Source organism: Mustelus asterias, chromosome 20 (genome assembly GCF_964213995.1).
Source record: "Mustelus asterias chromosome 20, sMusAst1.hap1.1, whole genome shotgun sequence".
In the NCBI taxonomy this organism is placed as follows: Eukaryota; Metazoa; Chordata; class Chondrichthyes; order Carcharhiniformes; family Triakidae; genus Mustelus; species Mustelus asterias.
This window is the reverse complement of record NC_135820.1, coordinates 65,950,728-65,974,263: the sequence shown is the minus strand read 5'-3', so window position 1 is coordinate 65,974,263 and position 23,536 is coordinate 65,950,728. Positions and strand designations below refer to the sequence as shown.

The window sequence follows — 23,536 nt, the reverse complement described above, 5'->3', positions numbered from 1 at the left end:
TTTGGAAGTTCTTAAGTACATGGTTGCACAGCGGTTAGCACTGCTGCCTCACAGCGCAAGGGATCGATTCACAGCTTTGGTCAGTGTCTGTGCAGAGTCTGCATAGTCTCTCAATGTCTGCATCAGGGTGCTCCAGTTTCCTCCCACAGTCTGAAAGGTGTGGTGGTTAGATGCATTGGCCGAGTGTGGCGACTCGGGGATTTGCACAGTAATCTCATTGCAGTGTTAATGTAAGCTTATTTGTGACACTAACAATAATAAAGTTTAAGTATCAATTCCAGGGAGGTCCAGGACACTTAGGGCTTCTTGTAGCTAGTCAAGCGTACAATCTTCAAAGGAACAAAACTTATGACCATTAACACTCAAAGGAATGTACAAAATAGGGCTTAGGAATGCTGATTCGATGGGTTGAATGGCCTCATTCTGCACAGTAGGGATTCTATTTTAAAAATTCTACAGTTGAATGTGCGCCTAAGACTGCTTTGCTAGTGACCACCTTGTTTATTTCTTGGATTCAGTAAGAAGTGTCACAACAGCAGGTTAAAGTCCAACAGGTTTATTTGGAATCACGAATTTTGGAGCGCTGCTCCTTCATCATATTTTGGATTGTCAGAGTGATTCCATTGTGCTCCATGGGGCGACACGATAGCACAGTGGTTAGCACTGCTGCTTCACAGTGCCAGGGACCTGGATTCGACGCCCGGCTTGGGTCACTGTCTGTGTAGAGTTTGCACGTTCTCCCCATGTCTGCGTGGGTTTCCTCCGGTTTTTTCCCACATTCTGAAAGACGTGCTGGTTAGGTGCATTGACCTGGATAGGCGCCGGACTGTAGCGACTAGGGTAATTCCACAGTAACTTCAAGCCTTACTTGTGACTAATAAATATACTTTAAATGCTTGTGGGAATGGAGCTGCATGAATTCTGCAGCTTCAATAGTTTTATTTTCCATTACCTAGCAATTTTAAAAGTGATAGTGAGACTCAGAAATGAGTTTTCAAAATGCTTGACCTATTGTTCTGTGAACTTCAGTGGAAATAAGATGTCTCCAAATTTGCCATTATTACAAATTTAATATAATTCAGTTTGTACCTATGTCCACATTACTTATATAACTGGTGTGGTGATTGGCTCTTTAAGGGCAGCACAGCAGAAGAGGGTCACCTGGCTTGAAGGACCAATTAGAACTGAGAGTGGGTAATCACCCCAGGAGATGGAGCCCTCCTTTCGGCAGTAGATATGTTGGGAACGAGAGCAGCCGTGCCAGCTGCTGCCCTGTACAATTTTTCTTTATCAATAAATTTTTTTTGTGTTTCTAATGAAATCTGTGAAAGTGCATCGTTACATCTGGAAAATTGAGGAGGCCCCACCACAGATCCAGGGAGCACGCCACTACGCACCAAGGAATTTCCATTTATTCTAGTTCTTAATTTAGAGTCCTCCAGACAATTTCATTCATTAATGCATTTCACTAAATATCAGCTTCTTTCATTTTCGTTCATCTTAATTGGTTTCTTATCCTAGATCTTCTGCAAATTCGTCTTTCCGAAGTAGAAATTTTCATGATTTACAGCCTACAAACAATATCTTATGAATTATATTTACATTGTATGCAAAAATAGCCCGCAAGAAACAATACTTTTCACTGTATACGAACACATGTGACAATAATAAATCAAATCAAATCAAATCAAGATCATTGTAGGTATGTGAGCTGTGGTCTTTTGTTAACACAGTAAGAAGTTTAACAACACCAGGTTAAAGTCCAACAGGTTTATTTGGTAGCAAAAGCCACACAAGCTTTCGGAGCTCCAAGCCCCTTCTTCAGGTGAGTGGGAATTCTGTTCACAAACGGGGCATATAAAGACAGAGACTCAATTTACATGAATAATGGTTGGAATGCGAATACTTACAACTAATCAAGTCTTTAAGAAACAAAACAACGTGAGTGGAGAGAGCATCAAGACAGGCTAAAAAGATGTGTATTGTCTCCAGACAAGACAGCCAGTGAAACTCTGCAGGTCCAGGCAACTGTGGGGGTTACAGATAGTGTGACATGAACCCAATATCCCGGTGACACTAATAAATAAAGTTTAAGTTTAAGGGATGCTAATCAACCAGATTTTCAGCATCCACAGTTTTTCTTTGGTCCACTTTTTATTTCTTTTGTTGGATGAGAATTTAGGAGGCATAGTTAGTAAGTTTGCAGATGACACCAAGATTGGTGGCATAGTAGACAGTGAAGAAGGTTATCTAGGATTGCAATAGGATCTTGATCAATTGGGCCAGTGGGCTGATGAATGGCAGATGGAGTTTAATTTAGATAAATGTGAGGTGATGCATTTTGATAGATCAAACCAGGGCAGAGCTTACTCAGTTAACAGTGGGGATTGGCGAGAGTTATAGAACAAAGAGATCTAGGGGTACATGTTCATAGCTTCTTGAAAGTGGAGTCACAGGTGGACAGGATGGTGAAGAAGGCATTCAGCATGCTTGGTTTCATTGGTCAGAACATGAATACAGGAGTTGGGACGTCTTGTTGAAGTTGTACAAGACATTGGTAAGGTTACACTTGGAATACTGTGTACAGTTCTGGTCACCCTATTATAGAAAATACATTATTAAACTAGAAAGAATGCAGAAAAGATTTACTAGGATGCTACCAGGACTTAATGGTTTGAGTTATAAGGAGAGGCTGGATAGACTGGGATTTCTTCCCTGGAGTGTAGGAGGCTTGGGGATGATCTTATAGAGGTCTATAAAATAATGAGGGGCATAGAGAAGGGAGATAGTCAACATCTTTTCCCAAAGGTACAGGAGTCTAAAACGAGAGGGCATAGGTTTGAGGTGAGAGAAATAAAATGGTCCAGAGGAGCAATTTTTTCATACAGAGGGTGGGGAGTATCTGGAAGGAGCTGCCAGAGGTAGTAGTAGAGGTGGGTACAATTTTGTCTTTTAAAAAGCATTTCGACAGTTACATGGGTAAGATGGGTATAGAGGCATGGGCCAAATGTGGGCAGTTGGGAATAGCTTAGTAGTTAAAAAAGGGTGGCATGGACAAATTGGGCCGAATGGCCTGTTTCCATGCTGTAAACCTCGATGATTCTATGAATGAAAAGAATGAAAATATCAACATTGTTTCCAACCGCCTTTGTTGTATTGATGCTTCTGAATATCTGTTGTGTTTATTATTCAATAACTTTTCATCACATTCCATTCACAAGCTTCATCATTATCCACAGCAGCACAAAGCTCAGATCATGTAGCAGTGAGCTGCAGGTTTTAAAATGATTTGGAATAATGCCAGCTATGCTTTTTGGTGGATAAGCCTGGAATGTTTTAGCAGGTTACGGGAGCGTAGTCCATTGCCTTGTTTGCTAGATTTCACATTAGACGTAAACAGATAGAAAGAGAGTCAATGATAACCTTTCTTGGGATGTGGGCATCGCTGGCAAGGCCAGCATTTGTTGCCCATCTCCGTTCGCCCTTGAACTGACTGACTTGTTGGGCCATTACGGAGGGCAGTTAAGAGCCAATCACACTGCTGTGGGTCTGGAGTCACATGTACGTCAGACCAGGTAAAGACAGCAGATTACCTTCTCCAAAGGACATGAGTGAACCAGATGGGTTTGATAATAACTGTCATGGTCACCATTACTAGGACTACCTCAATGTTCCAGATTTTTTAATTGAATTTAAATTCCAATAAATGCTGTGGTGGGAGTTGAATCTGCATCCCCAAAGTATTAGCCTGGGTCTGGGGATTAGTAGTCCAGTAACATTATTTCTATGCCACTGTCTCCCCATTGTAGGATTACACAAAACCATTGATTGGTATGTCAGAAAAGAGCAAACATTTTTATTCTTTTGTCGGTACGACTCTTCTGGGGTATTCTTCCATGGCGAGCAGCAGCCTCTCTACTGCCTTGCCCAAGAGGTATTTCCTCATCTTTGTACTGGGACAGTGAAGGTTTGTGTTATATTACTCATAAAGAGTTAGCAACTAATTATTATGCGAATATAAAGCATCCAGGGTACCACATTTATGCTGCACTTCTGTCAAGTGGCGAACAATAAGGTATCAGCCCACCAGCCACATTGAGAGCTTCAAGAAAGTGTGATTATTTTGAATTTATGGGAACCAGGGGCCGTAAGAGTTGGCGAGCTATTTGAGCAAGGAGGGCCGCACTCTGCAGCCCAGCTAGGATGAATGACATGTAAAACTGTAGACATGCTTGGTGCAATTTGCATAACCTGATGATAGGGCAGCTTGGCAGCTCAAACAACTCGCTGCTTAGAGCAACAACATATATTTACATTCCACATTTAGCAAAATGTCCCAATGCACCTCAGAGCAAGGTTATCAAACAATGTTTTACAATGAGCCACATCAGGTGATTTTAGGACTGGGTTGACCCAAAGCTTGGTCAAACCAGCTATTATGGGTTATAAAGGTGTATACGATCATGAGAGGCATGGATAAAGTGAATGCACTCAGTCTTTTTCCCAGGGTTGGGGAATTGAGAGCTAGAGAGCATAGGTTTAAGTTAAGAGAGGAAAGAATTAATGGGAACCTGAGGAGCAACTTTTTTTACACAGAGATGGTACGTATGTGGAATGAGTTGCCGGAGGAAGTGGTTGAGGCAGGGACATGGGCAATATTCAAAAGCCATTTGGACAGATACAAGGATAGGAAAGGTTTAGAGAGATATGGACCAAATGCAGGCAAATGGTTGACATGGACCAGTTTGGGCCGAAGGGCCTGTCTCTGTGCCGCAGATTCAATGATTCTATGAAACAGTTAGAGTGTCTTAAGGGAGGAGAGAGAGGCAGCAATGTTCAGAGTTTTAGAACAGGAATCCCAGACAGTTGGGACACAAGTTTCTTGGGTAAGATCAAGGGTCAGATCAAGCCCAAGATGGGGTACAATGGCTGTGGTGAACCATTGTTGGTTCCCACCAGTAGTGCTGAGCCATGGTCTGGCCAGTACTATGAGTCTGTATATATGTTACTGTTGGGGTTAGGGTTGGGCTGTTCTACCTGTTAATATAGTTGTTATGGTACACCCCAGTCTCCGCCTCCTGGGAGAGGTATAAAGGTGACTGCTCTGCCTGGTGACCCTTTAGTCTGGGATCGTGTACTGTATATGGTAGCTCTGTTATTGTTGGCAATAAAAGTCTTTATTTCCCGAGTACATCCAGCCTCTCGTGTGTTATATCGTGCATCAATTTTATTGCCAACAAATAAATTCTTTTTTTTTGTGGAAAAAAAACGACAAAGAAAACATGGAGCAAATGCTTAAACCCGAACGGCTTACGTTGGACCCACGTGCAGCGGGCGCATCGAACACTTTCGACCACTGGTTGAAGTGTTTCCAGGATTACCTCGATGCCTCCACAGCGGTCAACAACGACGCCGACAGACTCCGGGTCCTCCACACGAGGGTAAGCGACGCTGTATACCTGGCGATCCGTGCGGCCACCGACTACAAAGGGGCCCTCGAGCTTCTCAAGAAGCGATACAACAAACCGCCGAATGAGATGCATGCTCGATATCTTCTAGCCACTCGACGGCGGCAGCCCGGCGAAACAACGGAACAGTATGCGTGCGAGCTTCAACAGCTAGCCAGAGCCTGCAACTGCAAGGCAGTGTCGGCAGACCAGTACATGAACGACCTCGCTCGAGATGCATTCGTGGCGGGAATTGGCTCGTCGTACATCCACCTTCGGCTGTTGGAGCAAGGTAACCTCGACCTCACTAAATCCATAGAGTTAGCTGACGCTCTAGAAACGGCCTCCAAAAGTCTGGCGATGTACCCCGACGACCACGTGGAGACAGCATGACAGGGGCAGTCACAGACCCCACTTCATTCAGCGGGACCGAAAAACTGTGCGATTGCATTCCCAGCCTCGGACCTGACGACGGCAGCAGCTCCAGGTGGCCCGCGGTGTTACTTCTGTGGGGGGGGTGAAACACCCTCGGCAGCGATGTCCAGCTAAAGCGGTGTTGTGCTCCGCCTGCGGCAAGAAGGGGCACTATTCCAAGGTATGCCGGTCCAAACTTCCATCCAAGACCAGCAGTGCGGCGTGTGACTCCCCGGAGCTGGCCTCCTTGTCTTCTGCATCTTCAAGGTCTTCTGCCATGTGCGATTCCAGGACGTCGCCATTCCAAACGACGGAGTCGCAAGACACGTGCGACCTGCAGGGGCCGCAGGTTTTGGCGCCATCGTCCATGTGCGACCTATGGGGGCAGCCATGTTGGTCGGCACCGTCCGCGAATGACCAGCAGGGGTCGCCATCAACCATCTCAGCTGCCTGCAGTTGCGCCCACGAACCAACGGTGGCGTCGATCATCCTGGACCAGGCCAAGCCTCACAGACTCGACAAGTCCATGATGGACATACAGGTAAACAAACGCCCGATTTATTGTCTGTTTGACAGCGGGAGCACGGAGAGCTTCATTCATCCAGACACCGTGAAGCGGTGTGGTCTCCAGATTCGGACTGTCAAGCAGACAATTTCGATGGCGTCAAGGTCCCGGTCTGTCACCGTGCTAGGGTGTTGCGTGGTCAATCTGACGGTGCAGGACACAGTCTACGAGAACTTCAAGCTCCTTGTGTTACCGCATCTTTGCGCGCCAATACTCCTAGGACTAGATTTTATGGTCCACTTGAAGAGTGTAACCCTGCAGTACGGTGGGCCACTCCCTCCGCTTTCAGTGGGAGACCCGCAGCCTCTAAATTGCCCAATGCGCTCCACATGTAGCCTCTCAACGCTTAGGATTACCACACCCTCCCTATTCCAGAATCTTGTGCCAGGCTGCAAGCCCATCGCAACAAAGAGCAGGCGTTACAGCGCTGAAGATCGGATCTTCATTCGATCTGAAGTTCAGCGGCTCCTCAAGGAAGGGATCATCCAACCTAGCGCTAGTCCCTGGAGAGCGCAAGTCGTGGTGTCATGAATGGGGTCTCGGTCTTCCAGCGTGTTATGGACCGAATGGTGGACCAGAACGGGCTGCGGGCTACCTTCCGTACCTGGATAACGTCACCATCTGCGGCCATGACCAGCAGGACCACGATGCCAACCTTCTTAGATTCTTACGCACTGCATCTCGCCTGAATCTGACCTACAACAGGGAGAAGTGTGTATTTCGCACGCGCCGCCTAGCTATCCTCAGATACGTGGTGGAAAACGGGGTCCTTGGCCCTGATCTAGACCGTATGCGTCCTCTCCTCGAACTTCCCCTGCCCACTAGCGTCAAAGCACTGAGAAGATGCTTAGGCTTCTTCTCATACTACGCACAGTGGGTTCCCAATTACGCGGTCAAAGCCCGTCCGCTCATCAAGTCTACTTCTTTTCCCCTAGCAACAGAGGCTCGCTTAGCCTTTGCAAGAATAAAAGCCGACATCGCGAAAGCCACGATGCACGCTATCGATGAGTCCATCCCCTTCCAGGTGGAGAGTGATGCATCTGATTTCGCCCTGGCCGCCACACTTAACCAGGCGGGCAGGCCCGTCGCCTTTTACTCTCGCACCCTCCAAGGCCCTGAAATTCGACATTCGGCAGTGGAAAAGGAGGCCCAGGCCATTGTGGAGGCCGTTCGGCATTGGCGCCATTACTTGGTTCACTCTGCTCACGGACCAGCGGTCCGTGGCGTTCATGTTCAACAACACGTTACGGGGTAAGATCAAGAATGATAAGATCTTGAGGTGGAGAATCGAACTCTCCACCTACAATTATGATATCATGTATCGTCCAGGGAAGCTCAACGAGCCCTCGGATGCCCTGTCGCGTGGAACATGCGCTAGTATGCAGGAGAATCGATTGCAGGCTCTCCACAATGACCTCTGCCATCCGGGGGTCACTCAGCTCTACCACTTCATAAAAGCCCGGAATCTACACTACTCGGTGGAGGATGTCAGGTCCATAACCAGAAGCTGCCGGGTATGCGCGGAATGCAAACCGCACTTCTACTGACCTGACAGGGCACAACTCGTTAAGGCCACTCGTCCCTTCGAAAAACTGAGTGTGGACTTTAAGGGCCCCCTTCCCTCGACAGATCGGAACGTGTACTTCCTCAATGTGGTTGATGAGTACTCATGATTCCCTTTTGTCATTCCCTGTTCTGATATGACCGCTGCCACGGTTATCAAGGCATTTCATGATCTTTTCACCCTGTTCGGTTACCCCTGTTACATCCACAGCGATAGGGGCTCGTCGTTCATGAGCGATGACTTGAGGCAATACCTGCTCTCATATGGGATTGCCTCTAGTAGAACCACAAGCTACAATCCAAGGGGTAACGGACAGGTCGAACGAGAGAATGCTACAGTCTGGAAGGCTGTCTTACTGGCGTTGAAGTCTAAAGGTCCTCCAGTCTCCCGTTGGCAAGAGGTACTCCCTGATGCGCTCCACTCCATATGCTCACTCCTGTGTACGGCAACCAACGCTACTCCTCATGAGAGAATGTTTTCATTCCCTAGGAAGTCTTCCTCAGGGACCTCATTACCGTCTTGGTTGACGTACTCAGGACCTGTTCTCCTGCGGCGGCATGTTAGGACCCGCAAGTCCGACCCTTTGGTTGAACAGGTCCATCTCCTCCACGCCAACCCTCAGTATGCCTACATGGCATATCCTGACGGGCGAGAGGACACGGTCTCGATTCGAGATCTGGCGCCAGCAGGGGACTTGGAAACCCCTGTCGCTCCCACACCTACTGTTAGGGACCCCCCAACCATTTTTTCCCCTCCTGACACGGCGCGGGCAGTATCGGGACCATCACTTAACCCTCTTACTCCCGTGTACAGCTTGCCTGAGTCCAGGAGATGGTTGCCACTTCAAGGCGTGCCCGAGTTCAGCGGATTGTCACCACCTCGGGGTCTACCGGCCCGTGAGGCACTGGAGGAGTCGCTGGACATTGCCTTGGAGAGAACGTCACCGCGATTGCCTGAACCGGTGTCATCGCCAGTGTTGAGGAGGCCACAACGACAGTGCGGTCCCCCAGACCGCTTGAACTTATAGACAAACGAACAATTATTCTGTGTTTTGTACCCCGCCGGCCTTTGTTTTCAAAGGAGGGGTGAATGTGGTGAACCATTGTTGGTTCCCACTAGGTAGTGCTGAGCCATGGTCTGGCCAGTACTATGAGTCTGTATATATGTTACTGTTGGGGTTAGGGTTGGGCTGTTCTACCTGTTAATATAGTTGTTATGGTACACCCCAGTCGGCTCCGCCTCCTGGGAGAGGTATAAAGGTCACTGCTCTGCCTGGTGACCCTTTAGTCTGGGATCGTGTACTGTATATGGTAGCTCTGTTATTGTTGGCAATAAAAGCCTTTATTTCCCGAGTACATCACGCCTCTCGTGTGTTATATCGCGCATCAATGCCTTATCTTGTCAGCCTGGATTTTGTCTGTCTCTCTTGTGGGAAAATGAATTGGATTCAATTAGATTATGAATTTGGTTTTTGGAGCAAGCAAGGAATGCATTTGGACTTGCCTGTCCGTTCATGGGTTTTTTAGCTTTTAGAATAGAGTAAAAAAATGTTTTTAAATTAAAAAAATAAAATCAGAGATATGTAAAAGGTCAGAATTGGAAAGGCATAGACATTTGTGGAGGAATTTAAAGGGAGCAGTGAGGCCAGGCCAAGCCTGAAATCAGAAATTGATGCTTTGCTGGACTCCAAGCCACTCTAGGGCTGATGGGGAAATGGGACTTTGTGTGAGTTATGATACAAGCAGTAAGGTTTAGATGTGCTCAGGTTTATGGAGGGTGGAAGCTGACCACGAGAAAGAGCTTAACAAGTTGGGCAGTGTCATAGAATCCCTACAGTACAGAAGGAGGCCATTCGGCCCATCAAGCCTGCACTGACAGCAATCCCACCCAGGCCCCTATCCCTGTTACCACACACATTTACCCTACCAATCCCCCTGATATTAAGGGTCAATTTAGCATAGCCAATCAACCTAACCCGCACATCTTTGGACTGTGGGAGGAAACTGGAGCACCCGGAGGAAACCCACGCAGACACGAGGGGAATGTGTAACTCCATGCAGACAGTGATCCGAGGCCAGAATTGAACCCAGGTCCCTGGTGCTGTGAGGCCTCAATGCCAACTACTGTGCCATCATGCCGCCCCAGTATCTTTGGATTATCTTTGGACAGCATTGGGTGTGGACCCTTAATTTTTGGCAAAATGTTTACACCCTAAACTTTAACTGTGTGCTCTTCTCCTGCGACTGCTGACAGACCTGTTGAATGTTTCCTGCATTTCCTGTTTTTCTATTGATTTCCCGCGTCTGTAATTTTATCGCTTTCTGCTTTGAATGAACTGAGCTTGCATTCCCCAGCCTTGACTTCTATTTGAACCCAACACCAAAATTGGCAATAATTTTTGCTTCCCAATCGCAGAGGAGCCCAGGAATAAGTTCAGCATTAAAATCCAAAGCATAAAAGCAAAGTTTGGTTTGAAGAGAAGTTGAGGTGAGCCTGAAGTGAAAGTTGACAAGAATCGGTGGACAAGATTTTGCGCACTTATTATCTGTTTGAAATCAAATCCTGGAGGTGCTGGAAACCCTTAGGACTCCTTTCTGGTATTGTGAAATAGTGGCCATCTGCTGCTCCAAGCTGAGAACATTGAAACTAGCCCAGATAAGGGCTCAGAAACACAGCTGACCGCCTCTACCTCTGATATGCATCCCGGGGGGACATAGAGATGGAGTGTTAGGCTACGTAAGAGTAAAACGTTATAAGGTCACCAAGAGGACACGGGTGAGGGCAGGCACCAGAGTTAGTGAGATGTTAATTGTTTCTTTAGATAATCATTATTAAATGTTATTGCACCCCACAGCTGTGACTCATCTGTCTGTGACCGTCCTCCCGCAGAGAGTTCCGAACCTCGACTGTACCCAAAGTGTCGTTCAACGTGAGAGAGGCCTGCCTCCCCCCCATCCCCCACGCCACGCCAGCCATGTAGGCCCACATACAGCCTGGGATGGCATTCTCATCACCCACAGGGCCCGAGACCCGCCTCTCCTTAACCCCCCCCTATTCCCTACTCCCAGGGCATTTGGCCGCACGGTGGCACCCCTGACCCCCATTCGGATGTGGGCCCTGGTGCCAGCGTGCAGTCAGAGAACAGGTCGGAGACAGACTTCTATTGCACCAGGGCAACACCACAGCATGCCGCACAGTGAGTTGTCATCCCGCTCCTGCCTGGACATGACACAGGTAGCTAACACAGCCAACCTTTGCCCATCACCCTGGTGTAATGTCAACGAGATCCATGTCGGGGAGTATGGACAAGTGTTTGAGGTGGGGGGGGGGGGGGGGGGGTTGGGCTCCATGGGGATAGTGTTGTGGGGGGGTGGGTGGTTGAAGGCTCCATGGGGGTAGGGGGTGCGAATGGAGGTTGGAGCTGTGGAAGACCATGCCTCCTAGTGGGTGAAGCTAGCGATGATGAGGGCCTCTCTTGCCATCCTGCCTGTGAACCCTTGCTGGTGCCTGGGTAAGCACTCAGCTTTTCAGTTTCAGCTTTCACCTGAGCTGGGCAAGCCCTCAGCATTTCGACAGCCACTTGGCCTCTGGTGCTCTAACCTTGATGAGGCATGTGGGCGAAAGGGGCTGGGGATGTCCTATGAATGGGAATGTGGGGAGGGTTTCCGGGGGTTGGGGAGGGGTTGCCTACAGCTGAGCGTTGATAGTTCCTTGAGTGCGGGAGAGACATTGCACAGCCATTCTCACTCAGCAGAGGTGAAGCGCTGGGTGTGCTTTCGACACCAATTATAAGGTGGAGACTCTGTGGGTAAACTAAGTGAATAATCTAAAGCTATATGCACTGGTGACCTTTCTACACTTGTGTCTACCTTCACCCGTGCCAACTAGGTGCCCATAACTTCCAACCCTCCCTTACACTCACACTACATCTAGGTGCTTCCCCAGGATCCAAGGCTGAGGTTGTGGAGGGCTGCTGACTTCCACGCCATGTTGTCTGAGATGACCTTGGCAGGCGTCCCCTGGTGGACCTGGACATTACCGGTCCTGAACTGCTTTTGGGGCTGGAAGTCTGTCACTCACAGAGAGGGAACAGTCAGATGGGCTGGACACGTGTAGCATCTCCTGGGTGGAAGGCCCCGGCTGTGCCCCAGACAATCCTCATCCTTTCGGGTGTCTGATGGCCCCAGTGCTCCCCCATGGGGTAGAGGGGCAGCAGCAGCGAGGTCCAGAAGCCCCGCTGCCAGCTGTTGCAGGCAGTCGTGAATTCCCTCAGACATGGAGGTCATGAGGTGAACCATGATGCGGACCATGGAGTGCATCTCCTACGCCAAGGTCTTCACCCTCACAGTGTTGGCCTTTTTGCGCTGGAGTGACGGCACCATCTCCTCAGACAGAAGGCAGTGGGGCTCCTCCAGTCAGCCTTGCAGTCCAAGGAGGGATGTTGTCTCCCCTTTCTGATGCTCGCGGCTCTGCCTTTGTAGCTCCCTCAGCCCTGGGACGACTGGACCCAGGGGCACATCAGCAGCCAGGGGCCCAGCAGAGTCCTGGCCTCCGGAATCCCTCCGAGTGCTGGTTCCCTGGGACGTCTCTGCCTCTGCTTGCTGTGGATCTTCAGCAGTGCGGTGCTCAGCAGTGAGTGACCCAGAAGGCTGCCTACTGCCTACCGAGGAGTGATTATCTGCGCTGGTGCCAGGTGTGGGTGACGGCTGTGACGCATCTTCAACTGTAGGGTTTGAGAAATCTCCCTCAGAGCTGCTTGTGTCCGTGGTGTTCGGGGGGGCAAGGATGATCCGGATTGCCTGGCTGCTTTGCCTGCAAGAGAAGGGAGATGGCATTAATGTATCACAGGGGGTAAAGGGGGGAACAGTGATTACTCACTTGAGGCTTGAGGAATGATTGCATGTCTTGAGAATTCTCACGTTTATCTGCTGCCCCCACTTCAGCACCAGTGCAGGTGCGATCTTCCTCCTCCCTGGCCAGCACAAGGTCTCTCCTTGATGGACATGACGGTTCTGAGCTCTGACATTGCTCCGGCTGGGTGTGCTTTCTCACGCTTGATATGGTTGAGTTTGTCCTCCAATGACACAGATAGGGAGGGTGTAGGTGGGAGTTGTGAGATTGAAGATGGTGATGAGGTGTGGCAGGTGTGGGACTTGAGGGGGAGTTGGAGTTTGAGGAACATGGCAGCTACTGAAGGGAGAATAGTGATAGTGGGAGGAGGACCTCATTCCTGGTGTTGGCAACCCCCGAGGTGGCTGGGTGAGAGTTGGAGGTGGGAGGGGTGTGCGAGGGGGTCCAGGGAGAGACTGGAGGTGGTTTACTTACCCTGGCTGAGTGAAGAATATCATTTATCTTCTTCTGACACTGCTATCCCGTCCTCTTTTGAAGTGAGCTGACACTCACAAAGGCTGCCACTGCAAGCCCGGAGGGGGCGATGACCCTGCTGGAGTGTCTTCTTCTGGAGCGGGCGGGGTGGCACGGTGGCACAGTGGTTAGCATTGTTGCCTCACAGCGCCAGGGACCCGGGTTCGATTCCCGGCTTGGGTCACTGTCTATGCGGAGTTTGCACATTCTCCCCGTGTCTGCGTGAGTTTCCTCCGGGTGCTCTGGTTTCCTCCCACAGTCCAAAGATGTGCGGGTTAGATGGATTGGCCATGCTAAATTGACCCTAGTTCCGGGGGGATCAGCAGGGTAAATATGTGGGGTTACAGGGGTCGGGTGGGATTGTTGTCAGTACAGACTCGATGGGCCGAATGGCCTCCTTCTGTGCTGTAGGGATTCTATGATGATATCTGTGAGTGTATCCCGGTTCTGCTGCACACCATCCAGCAGTCTGGTGAGGGCTGGCTCCGAAAAGCAAGGTATGGATTTCTTGGCTGCCATTCCCTGGGGTGGATGTGGGACAAATACCGGGGAGTGCTGCGGGCCATTTATATGGAGCTTTCCTGTGACTGCAGTGATTAATTTGTGGCGGGGCGGATGAATCAGAGGAAGCACGCCTTGAGCGTGACATGATTCTCATGGGTGTAAAAATTATTATTAATGAAGTACAAAATTTGTTCAAAAACACTGCCGGAGGCATTGTTTGTCGTGTCGGAGCTCACACTCTGCCAAATTCATGGAAGATTGCGACAAACATGTTGGAAAATAAATCACAGGACTCTCACTTAGGAGCTGAATAGTATTCTATTCAACAACTCTCTTTTACTCAACACTTTGTTACGCACTGTCTTGAAGCAATCTGAAGTTTAACAACACCAGGTTAAAGTCCAACAGGTTTATTTGGTAGCAAAAGCCACACAAGCTTTCGGAGCTGCAAGCCCCTTCTTCCCTTGCAGCTCCGAAAGCTTGTGTGGCTTTTGCTACCAAATAAACCTGTTGGACTTTAACCTGGTGTTGTTAAACTTCTTACTGTATTTACCCCAGTCCAACGCCGGCATCTCCACATCATTGAAGCAATCTAACAGCCACTCAATCCACTCCCAAGACTTTGTTGTTCTTCTGTCAATTAGAAAGAGCAACACAATCCTGTAATTTCCCTTCACCATGGGGTGGTGTCTAACCTTCAACCAGTGCCACTGCACGACACTGTGACTTAGGTAGGAAATCACCGCCACATGCCTACAGGCTGGCACTCAGTGGCATAGGACACTAAAGGCTGCAGCGCACCATGCCATCATATTGTTTGGTGATCATAACATGGCAAACACTGTTAAATGATTGCATAGAAAAGTATTCCAGCAGAGTGTGTGCCATGTGCCAGACCTTTATCGGAGTGTAGGGAAGGAGATGACCTTACGTGGTAGACACAGAACCTGAAGGCTGTTTTCCTTGGAATCATAGAACCCCTTCAGTGCAGAAGGAGGCCATTCGGCCCATCGAGTCTGCACCGACCACAATTCCCATAACCCTATTTACCCTACTAACCACCTGACACTAGGGTCAATTTAGCATGGCCAATCAACCTAACCTGCACATCTTTGGACTGTGGGAGGAAACCGGAGCACCCGGAGGAAACCCATGCAGACACGGGGAGAATGTGTAGACTCCACACAGACAGTGACCCAAGCCGGGAATCGAACCTGGGTCCCTGGTGCTGTGAGGCAGCAGTGCTAACCACTGTGCCACCGTGCTGTCCCTTGGATAGATAGAAGCAGGAGGAGGCCATTTGGCCCTTCGAGCCTTCCCTACCATTCATTAAGATCATGGCTGATCATCCAACTCAATAACCTAATCCTGCTTTCTCCCCATAACCTTTGATCCCATTCACCCAAAGTGCTATATCCAGCCGCCTCTTGAATACATTCAATGTTTTGGCATCAACTACTTCCTGTGGTAATGAATTCCACAGGTTCACCACTCTTTGGGTGAAGAAATATCTCCTCACCTCCATCCTAAATGGTCTACCCTGAATCCTCAGACTGTGACCCTTGGGTCTGGACTCCCCCACTGGATAGACGCAGGGAGGAATATCCTCCCTGCGTCTATCCAGTCTAGTCCTGAGAGGAGTAAAGGTTGCGTGCAAATATTCAATAAAAACAGATTACTTGAGCCTTTCTGGAGGACACCTGTATTTATACTGAAACAATTTTATTCGGTAACATTTTTCACATCTCTCTTGATTTACAAGTACTACAAACATTTTTCCACTGAGCATTGCACAGTTCGATCATTGCGATGTGTGAGACAGACAGGCTCCCAAAGAAATAATAAGAAATGAGCAACTTTGCTGTTGAGTTAATACAGATGCCTGCTCTTCACAAAGACTGGAAAAGAGATGCAGCGTAGCGAAAGGAAGGAGGAAGAACAAATTCTCGAATTAGCTGCACAGCAAAACGCAATGAAAAGACATTTCCATCATAGTGCAAATAAAATGCAATTTAGCCATTTGTGCCATTTGCAATGCTGCTTAACTATTGAGGAGCCATAACAGAAAGTGTAGCAAGAAGACAGTTGCTTCAGTAAGAGTGATATTCCATTTTACAGTCTGCAGTTTTACAGTTTTTGAATTTATTCAACACCAAAGTTCAGTTTTGTGTAACACATGTCATTTTGACCTGCTTGTTGGAGTCAGTATTTCATGAATAAGAGTTTCTGAGACATTTTGACACTCAAGCCTGTATCATTTCAACTCCAGTTAGAAATAAAAATTTAAACAAACCAATACTCAACACATGGGATTTATTTTATAGCATGTCCTCAGCTGGCTCACTGTTGAACACTTACATAAAATTCCTAAAAACTAATTTAAATAAATGTTAACGAGTACACAGGGGGAAGTTATACACATGCATCAATTCGTGCAGGAAATTAAGCCGGCTGAGGTTTATCTATAGGACAAGCATGAACGCTTGACTGCACACCCAAATTAGCCCATTGTCTACAGATTATACAGACACTATTAAATTGCATATATGGGCCGCAATTCTCCCATTGTGACCCACAACTTTTCTGTTGGGACATGGTGGGAAACGCGCGTCTCCAGCCTTGAACAGGGATTTGCGCATGCACCGGGAATGCATGCACTTCTCCCAGAGCCGGAGAACAGTCGCCGGCCAGACCACACTGGAAACCGGCGGGAAGGCAGGTAAGTCATTTAAATCTTTTCTGCATGTATATGAGTTAACTATCGGCACCTTTTAGGTCCCGATTGAATCTCCAACCCCGCCAGGAGTACTTCATTCTGATGAGGTTCAGACTATCTCCCCACGTTCGGGGAACTAGCGGGAGACCCCGCCGGAATGAAGGGAGAGCAACTGGGGCCCCCCCAAGGGGTTGGGCACTGGGGAAGTGGTACCCCCTGGGGATGGGCACCCTGGCAGTGCCAGCCTGTGCCCCTGGCAATGCCCAAGGGGCACCTTGGCACTGCCCACTGGGCATGGGGCAGTGCCAAGGGGGCGGGGCCTATTGTGGGCGGTGCCTAGGGGCAATCGGTGGGGGTGGAGGGGTCCTGCTGCCACTCTGCAGACAGGACCGGTCTGGGATGGAGGGAGGGCAGCGATTGGGGCGGGCTAGGGTGATGGTCCGCCGGTGGGGGGGGGGGGGGGGGCTGCCTCCGGGGGAAGTCTGACCCCAGGGGTGGGGTCACCGGGGGGTGTGGTCTGCCGGGGTGAGGGGATCACCACTGCTGGGGAGTGGGACCTGGACATCGGGGCGCTCCGCGACAGGGGGGGGATCAGGGCTGGCCTGGGAATTGCTGTGGGAGCTGCGATCATGCTGTGGGTGGGGGGGGGGGGGGGGGGGGGGGGGGGGGGTGCGGCGCTGGAGGGGCAGCACTGTGGTGGTCCCAGGCTGGCCAGTAAATGGGAGGTTGACAGTTTGGGACCACTGCGCATGTGCAGAGCTCCAGAATTGTCAGACTCTGGCATTAATAGGCCCCCCCGGGTGTTTTATGATATTCACGACTGGGACCTCTTCAGTGCACAGAGTGCGGAGATTCAGGTGAGAAGCTAAGCTGACAAAACAATCGGGATTTAGAACAGTTCTCCCACCAATTCAGCACTTTTGGGAGAATCGCGGCCATGATTTCGGCTGTAGGGGCCAGAATATGCTTGGAAGTTGCACTATTAATGCTGCACGACATTCTTCAATCCAACGATTTTCAGGACAAAAATAAAATGATGTCAATGGCAAGCATAAAGTCCAATTAAGATTGTCCAACATCAAACCTGCCATTGCAACAATTTTTGGCCCGAGGCTGTGATTTGTACAGTCAGGGCATGGAGTGTAATGAGAACGGGTCGGGAAATTGGTGTCTGGATATATGCGCTTTGGAAACATAGAAACATAGGAGCAGGAGAAGGCCATTTGGCCCTTCGAGCCTGCTCCACCATTCATCACTGATCATCCAACTCAATAGCCTAATCCTGCTTCCTCCCTTAACCTTTGATCCCATTCGCCCCAAGTGCTATGTCCAGCCGCCTCTTGAATACATTCAATGTTTTGGGTAGCTTCTCTATGGTTCCTCACCCAACATTGATTGTTCTACTTATAGTTCACACATGGAACAGTTCAATACAGGAAGAGCAATGGCTACCATACAATATCACCAAAATGAAACTGACTGGGTAACTGGTGGACATCCTGATTCAGAATTTTTATCTTATATGGGTAATCGTTCTTCTAAAACCTTTGAGGAAGAGTTTTACTTAAAATCCCCTCATTTTAATGCATGTTGGATATTGTTGGAGGCCATAGAAGTTGAGATTCCTTTGTTGTTTTCATGTTAAAACTGCAGAAATCTTATTTTTACTTGTTTTATATACAAATACGGTAAATAAAATTATGTAAGCGTTATGGTGTAGGGCATTATCGTGTAGGGCATTTTAGATCAGATCGATATTATAGTGTTAGTATTGTGAAATGGATTCTGCCCTCCTGCAGGGGGCAGTGCCACACTATTTGGCACCATTCAGAAGTAATGGGTAGAATTTTCCCCAAAAATAACTAAGGGGTGATCGTACCAGAATTTGGCAGAGTGTTGGTTCTGGTGAGAAAAATGGCATGTTTGTTTCCAGAGAAACAGGCCGGTTTTCTCTCCAGATCTTACCATACGCCATCATAAAATACAGCTGGGCGAGTTTCATGACATCATGCAGGGACGTAGGGTCTAAATGCTCCAGCAAGCTTGGCTTCACAGAGATCGGGGCCATGATCTCAAAGTGAAATTGAAGACCCCGTTCCCTCCCTTCATGGACATCAGGCACCTCCCCCTCTCATAGAAGGAATGTTTCCCCATCCCCTCCCCAATAAAGATAGCAAACATTGTGGCATTGGGGTCCTCCCAGTGGGTCCCTCTTCATGACACTCCCACTTCATGAACTCCTTGATGCTGCCCCTCCCCATGACCTTCCCCTTCCAACTCAGGCCCCACTCACTTCAGGCCCCACCCACCTCAGAACTAACCCCCTTGGTATTGCTCCGTCATCTGCAAGTGCCCACCTGGCACCCTGGCAGTGCTCACCTGACAATGCTAGAGTGCCAGTGGGCACTGCCAGGTTGCCACTTGCCAGAGTGCCAGAGTGGCACTGCCCAGCCATTTCCCTGACCACCCTGGGGGCTTCAATGGCCTCCCAGCCCCTACCTGGCATGTCCATCACATCTGGTCTCTGTTTGTGGAGATTCTCCCCGGGTTCCCGCTGAGCCCGAACGTTGGAGAATTCTGGGAGCAGGTAGAACCTAGCCTCAAACAGAATGCCTATTTAAATAAACCAATCTGGTTATGGCTGGGAGGAGCGTGACGTGGTTTCGCCCTGGCGCTGAATATGCTAGACCCCTCACCTGTGATTCTTTGACCCTTCTCCGCTCCAATACAATATGCGCCAGAAAATCACAGCTAACGTCTTGGTTTGATGTCAAAGGAAATGTTCTCAGGATCCACTTTCAATTTGTTTTGCAACGACTCCAAGTTGAGCTAAATGTATAAAGAGTGCAGCATATCCATCCGCACTCTCAAATGATTTAAGGTTGAACAGTTAAAAATGGATCTCTCATTATTTGTACCTAAGATGGGGAATTCCAATTGGCAACAGACAAAGATACTGCCTAACTGAAAACAATGCTGTAGCTATTGCTTTAAATGTACCCTTTAACAACCCTAACCCAAACAGTGGAAGGTTTTAATGACTTTATGTTGAGTACAGAAGCAGGGGTGTCTTGATGCAATTATGATGTGGAGATGCCGGTGTTGGACTGGGGTAAACACAGTAAGAGTTTTAACAACACCAGGTTAAAGTCCAACAGGTTTATTTGGTAGCAAATGCCATTAGCTTTCGGAGCGCTGCTCCTTCGTCAGATGGAATGGATATCTACTCTCAAACAGGACACAGAAACACAAAATCAAGTTACAGAATACTGATTAGAATGTGAATCTTTACAGCTAATCAGGTCTTAAAGATACAGACAATGTGAGTGGAGGGGGCATTAAGCACAGGTTAAAGTGATGTGTATTGTCTCCAGACAGGAGAGCCAGTGAGATTCTGCAAGTCCAGGAGGCAAGCTGTGGGGGTTACCGATAGTGTGACCCCCACAGTATATAGTGGATCTTGGGTTCATGTCCCAACCTGTTGGACTTTAACCTGGTGTTGTTAAAACTCTTACTGTTGATGCAATTATACAGAGCCTTGGTGAGGCCACACCTGGAATACTGTGCGCAGTTTTGGTCTCCTTATCTGAGGAAGGATGTTGTTACTCGAGAGGGAGTGCAGAGAAGGTTTACCAGGCTGATTCCTGGGATGGCAGGACTGAGGAGAGATTGAGTCGGTTAGGATTGTATTTACTGGAATTCAGAAGAATGGGGGGGGAGCAATCTCATAGAAACCTATAAAATTTTGACAGGACTAGGCATGGTGGATGCAAGAAGGATGTTCCTGATGGTTGGGGTGTCCAGAACTAGGGGTCACAGACTGAGGATACAGGGTAGACCATTGAGGACAGAGATGAGGAGAAATTTCTTCACCCAGAGAGTGGTCAGCCTATGGAATTCACTATCACAGAAAGTAGTTAAGGCCAAAACATTGAATGTTTTCAAGAAGCACTTGATATAGCGCTTGAGGCGAAGGGGATCAAAGGATATGGGGGGAAGGTTGGATCAGGCTACTGAGTTGCATGATCAGCTATGACCATAATGAATGGCGGAGGAGGCTTGAAGGACCGAATGGCCTCTTCCTTTTCCTATTTTCTATGTTTATCCTTTAAAATTCTCTTTGCGGATGCAAAACTGAAATCAGATTCTTTATTAGTGTGGGATTACTTTAAAAGCAGCTTTTATACTGGTTTTGAAAACATGCTACCACCAGCTTTCAAAGCTTGAGGTTATGAACTGAGCGCCAACCTCAGTGTAATGTTGCTGGATCCGCTCACTATTGGAAACAACAGAAATACAGATCCTATTCCCAACAGCAATCAACCATCTTTACACTGAACTTGGAACAGGCGCACAGATTCGATGTGCCAGGAATGGACGGCACTAACACTACTCCCGGTCCAAATGGGTGCCTCATTTATATCTTGATTCTCTTATTAGCATTTGAAATGTTACAAAACCTAAAACACACTTTAAAAATATTGCTATCTAACAAGGACTAGAAACAAAAATGCGGATGAAGACAAGATACATGTGTAGTTTTTTTTAATGCTTCCCGTTTCTGTTCAAACCTCACCTATTATTCAGTACCCTCTACAATGAATATACCCCAGAAGATGATAAAATGCCAGGTTTTGTGTTATCTGAAAAGTTCCAGTGGGTTATGCAGATATACATCCTGAGATAAATTGTGATTCTCTTCTCAGAACACTTATGAAGGTAAGTCAGAAATTGAGAAGAATGTAGTTAGAATCATAGAATCATACAGTGCAGAAGAGGCCCCTCAGTCCACTGAGTCTGCATCGACACGCGAGAAACACCTGACCTCCTATCTAATCCCATTTACCAGCACTTGGCCCATAGCCTTGAGTGTTATGACGTGCCATGTGCTCATCCAGGTACTTTTTAAAGGATGTGAGGCATCCCGCCTCTACCACCCTCCCAGGGAGCGCATTCCAGACCGTCACCACGCTCTGGTTAAAAAAGGTTTTTCCTCACATCCCCCCTAAACCTCCTGCCCCTCACCTTGAACCCATGCTCTATACTGACTGACACTTCAATTAAGAGGAACAGCTGCTCCTTATCCACTCTGTCCATATCCCTCATAATCTTGTACACCTCGATCAGGTCGCCCCTCAGTCTTCTCTGCTTCAGTTAGAGCTGAATAAGTTGTGTAATTGTTGACGGAATGATTTAGTGCACTGGGATATCACACCAGAGAGTGGTTGGGCCCAGTCACATAAACTCTGGCTGACCTGTCTGGGAATGAGATTGTGGAGGTGAAGGCTTTCCATTTGTGATCAGGAAGAAAGGTCAGAGGGAAATGTCCAAAAGGGGGTTTTCTCAACTGTTCACCTCAAGGAAAGTGGTTCATTTGAAAGGCCCGAGGACGTTGAAGAATTCGCAAGTAAAATAAGACTTGTATAATGGTCAATCATAGTCTTAAGATTTCCTCCCTTTGTTCTTTGTAAGGTTAAATGAACTTAGGGAAAACCATTCCAGTTCCCAGTATGTGAGCATTCATATCTTACATACTTTTAATTTGGCATTAAATTGGCAATCTCATTTGGAGAAGCTGTAGGAATAACTGGTGTTGGGAAATGGAAGAATGTACAACAATAGGAACTACAAGAGGTTAGGGTTAAGACATATAATTGGGACAGAGGTATAGCTCAACTGCAAATGCTTTACCAATACAGAGTATCACAAGTGGAAGTGCCCCATTTCCTCAGAAATTAAGTAATTTTGGGCGGCATGGTGGTCAGCACTGCTGCTTCACAGTGCCAGGGGCCCGGGTTCAATTCCCAGCTTTGGTCACTATCTGTGTGGAGTTTGCACGATCTTCCCGTGTCTGCGTGGCTTTCCTCCGGGTGCTCTGGTTTCCTCCCACAGTCCAAAGATGTGCGGGTTCGTTGTATGGACCATGCTAAATTGCCTCTTAGTGTCCCGGGATGCGTAGGTTAGAGGGATTAGTGGGGTAAATAAGTGGGGTTACGGGGATAGGGGATTGTTATTGGTGCAGACTCCAGGAGCCGAAATGCCTCTTCCTGCACTGTAGGGATTCTATGATCGTATGAACTCAACTCAACAAGAAAATGCCTGTTACAAATGGCAGGTTTCTTTTTAAGCTAAGCGCTGGGCCAGGTAACGCCTAAGTTATTGTAATTCTGCTAATGTGACATTTTAATTTAGTCTATTCATGATATTAATACGTAACATGACTGATCATAAGAAACAAACCTAATTTCTACTCTTAACAGTAAATGTTCAATTCTAAATGAGCTACTGAGCCACCAGAGGGTTTGGCTGATTGCCGATCAGGTCATGCAGAAAATACATTGGAAGTTTGTGTGACTGAACTACAGTTTGAAATGTCACGTACATATGGTAGTCTTAACTGCTGTTCACAGAGAGTCTTCAATCTTCAGCTCCGTTGCTTAGTAATAAATCTCCTCGGTTTGAACTACAAAAATAAAACATGTATTGTCAACACGCTAACTGGATATTGTAACAAAGGCTGATGAGTATTAATATATAGATCTACAGGATGTCTCTCATTCGAAACAGCAACAGTTTTCTATATTAAAAAAATCAGTAGAAAGCTGAAGAATGAACATCTCCATTTAATTTTTTTAAGAGTACAGCACTCTGATTTTATCTCTTGATGTTATGTTGCCCAATTATTCTATTGAGGAACAATACAGAATTTTTGCACCATTTACTAAGAAAAGTATTAAGACCATAAGAGATAGGAGCAGAATTAGGCCACTCAGCCCATCGAGTCTGCTCCGCCATTCAATCATGGCTGATATTTTTTCATCCCCATTCTCCTGCCTTTTCCCCTGATCTCCTTATTAAACAAGAACCGATCTATCTCTGTCTTAAAGACACTCAATGACCTGGCCTCCATTTATTAAATTAACTTTTATAAATATTCTTAGATTGTATGGGCGAATTTTGCT

The 23,536-nt window shown here is 47.8% G+C and overlaps 1 protein-coding gene across 1 annotated transcript in view; it reads right to left on the bottom strand.

Moving 5' to 3' along the window:
* Positions 1-1,550: 1,550 nt before the first annotated feature.
* The window catches only part of rbbp8l (retinoblastoma binding protein 8-like), a 121,722-nt gene continuing 99,736 nt past the window's right edge, over positions 1,551-23,536 (bottom strand). The window contains exons 15-16 of the mRNA XM_078236715.1: positions 22,957-23,037; positions 1,551-1,571 (exon numbers count right to left, since the gene is read on the bottom strand). Coding sequence (XP_078092841.1) covers positions 22,992-23,037 — 46 coding nt within the window. The 3' untranslated portion in view covers positions 1,551-1,571; positions 22,957-22,991. The remainder of the gene's footprint in view (positions 1,572-22,956; positions 23,038-23,536) is intronic.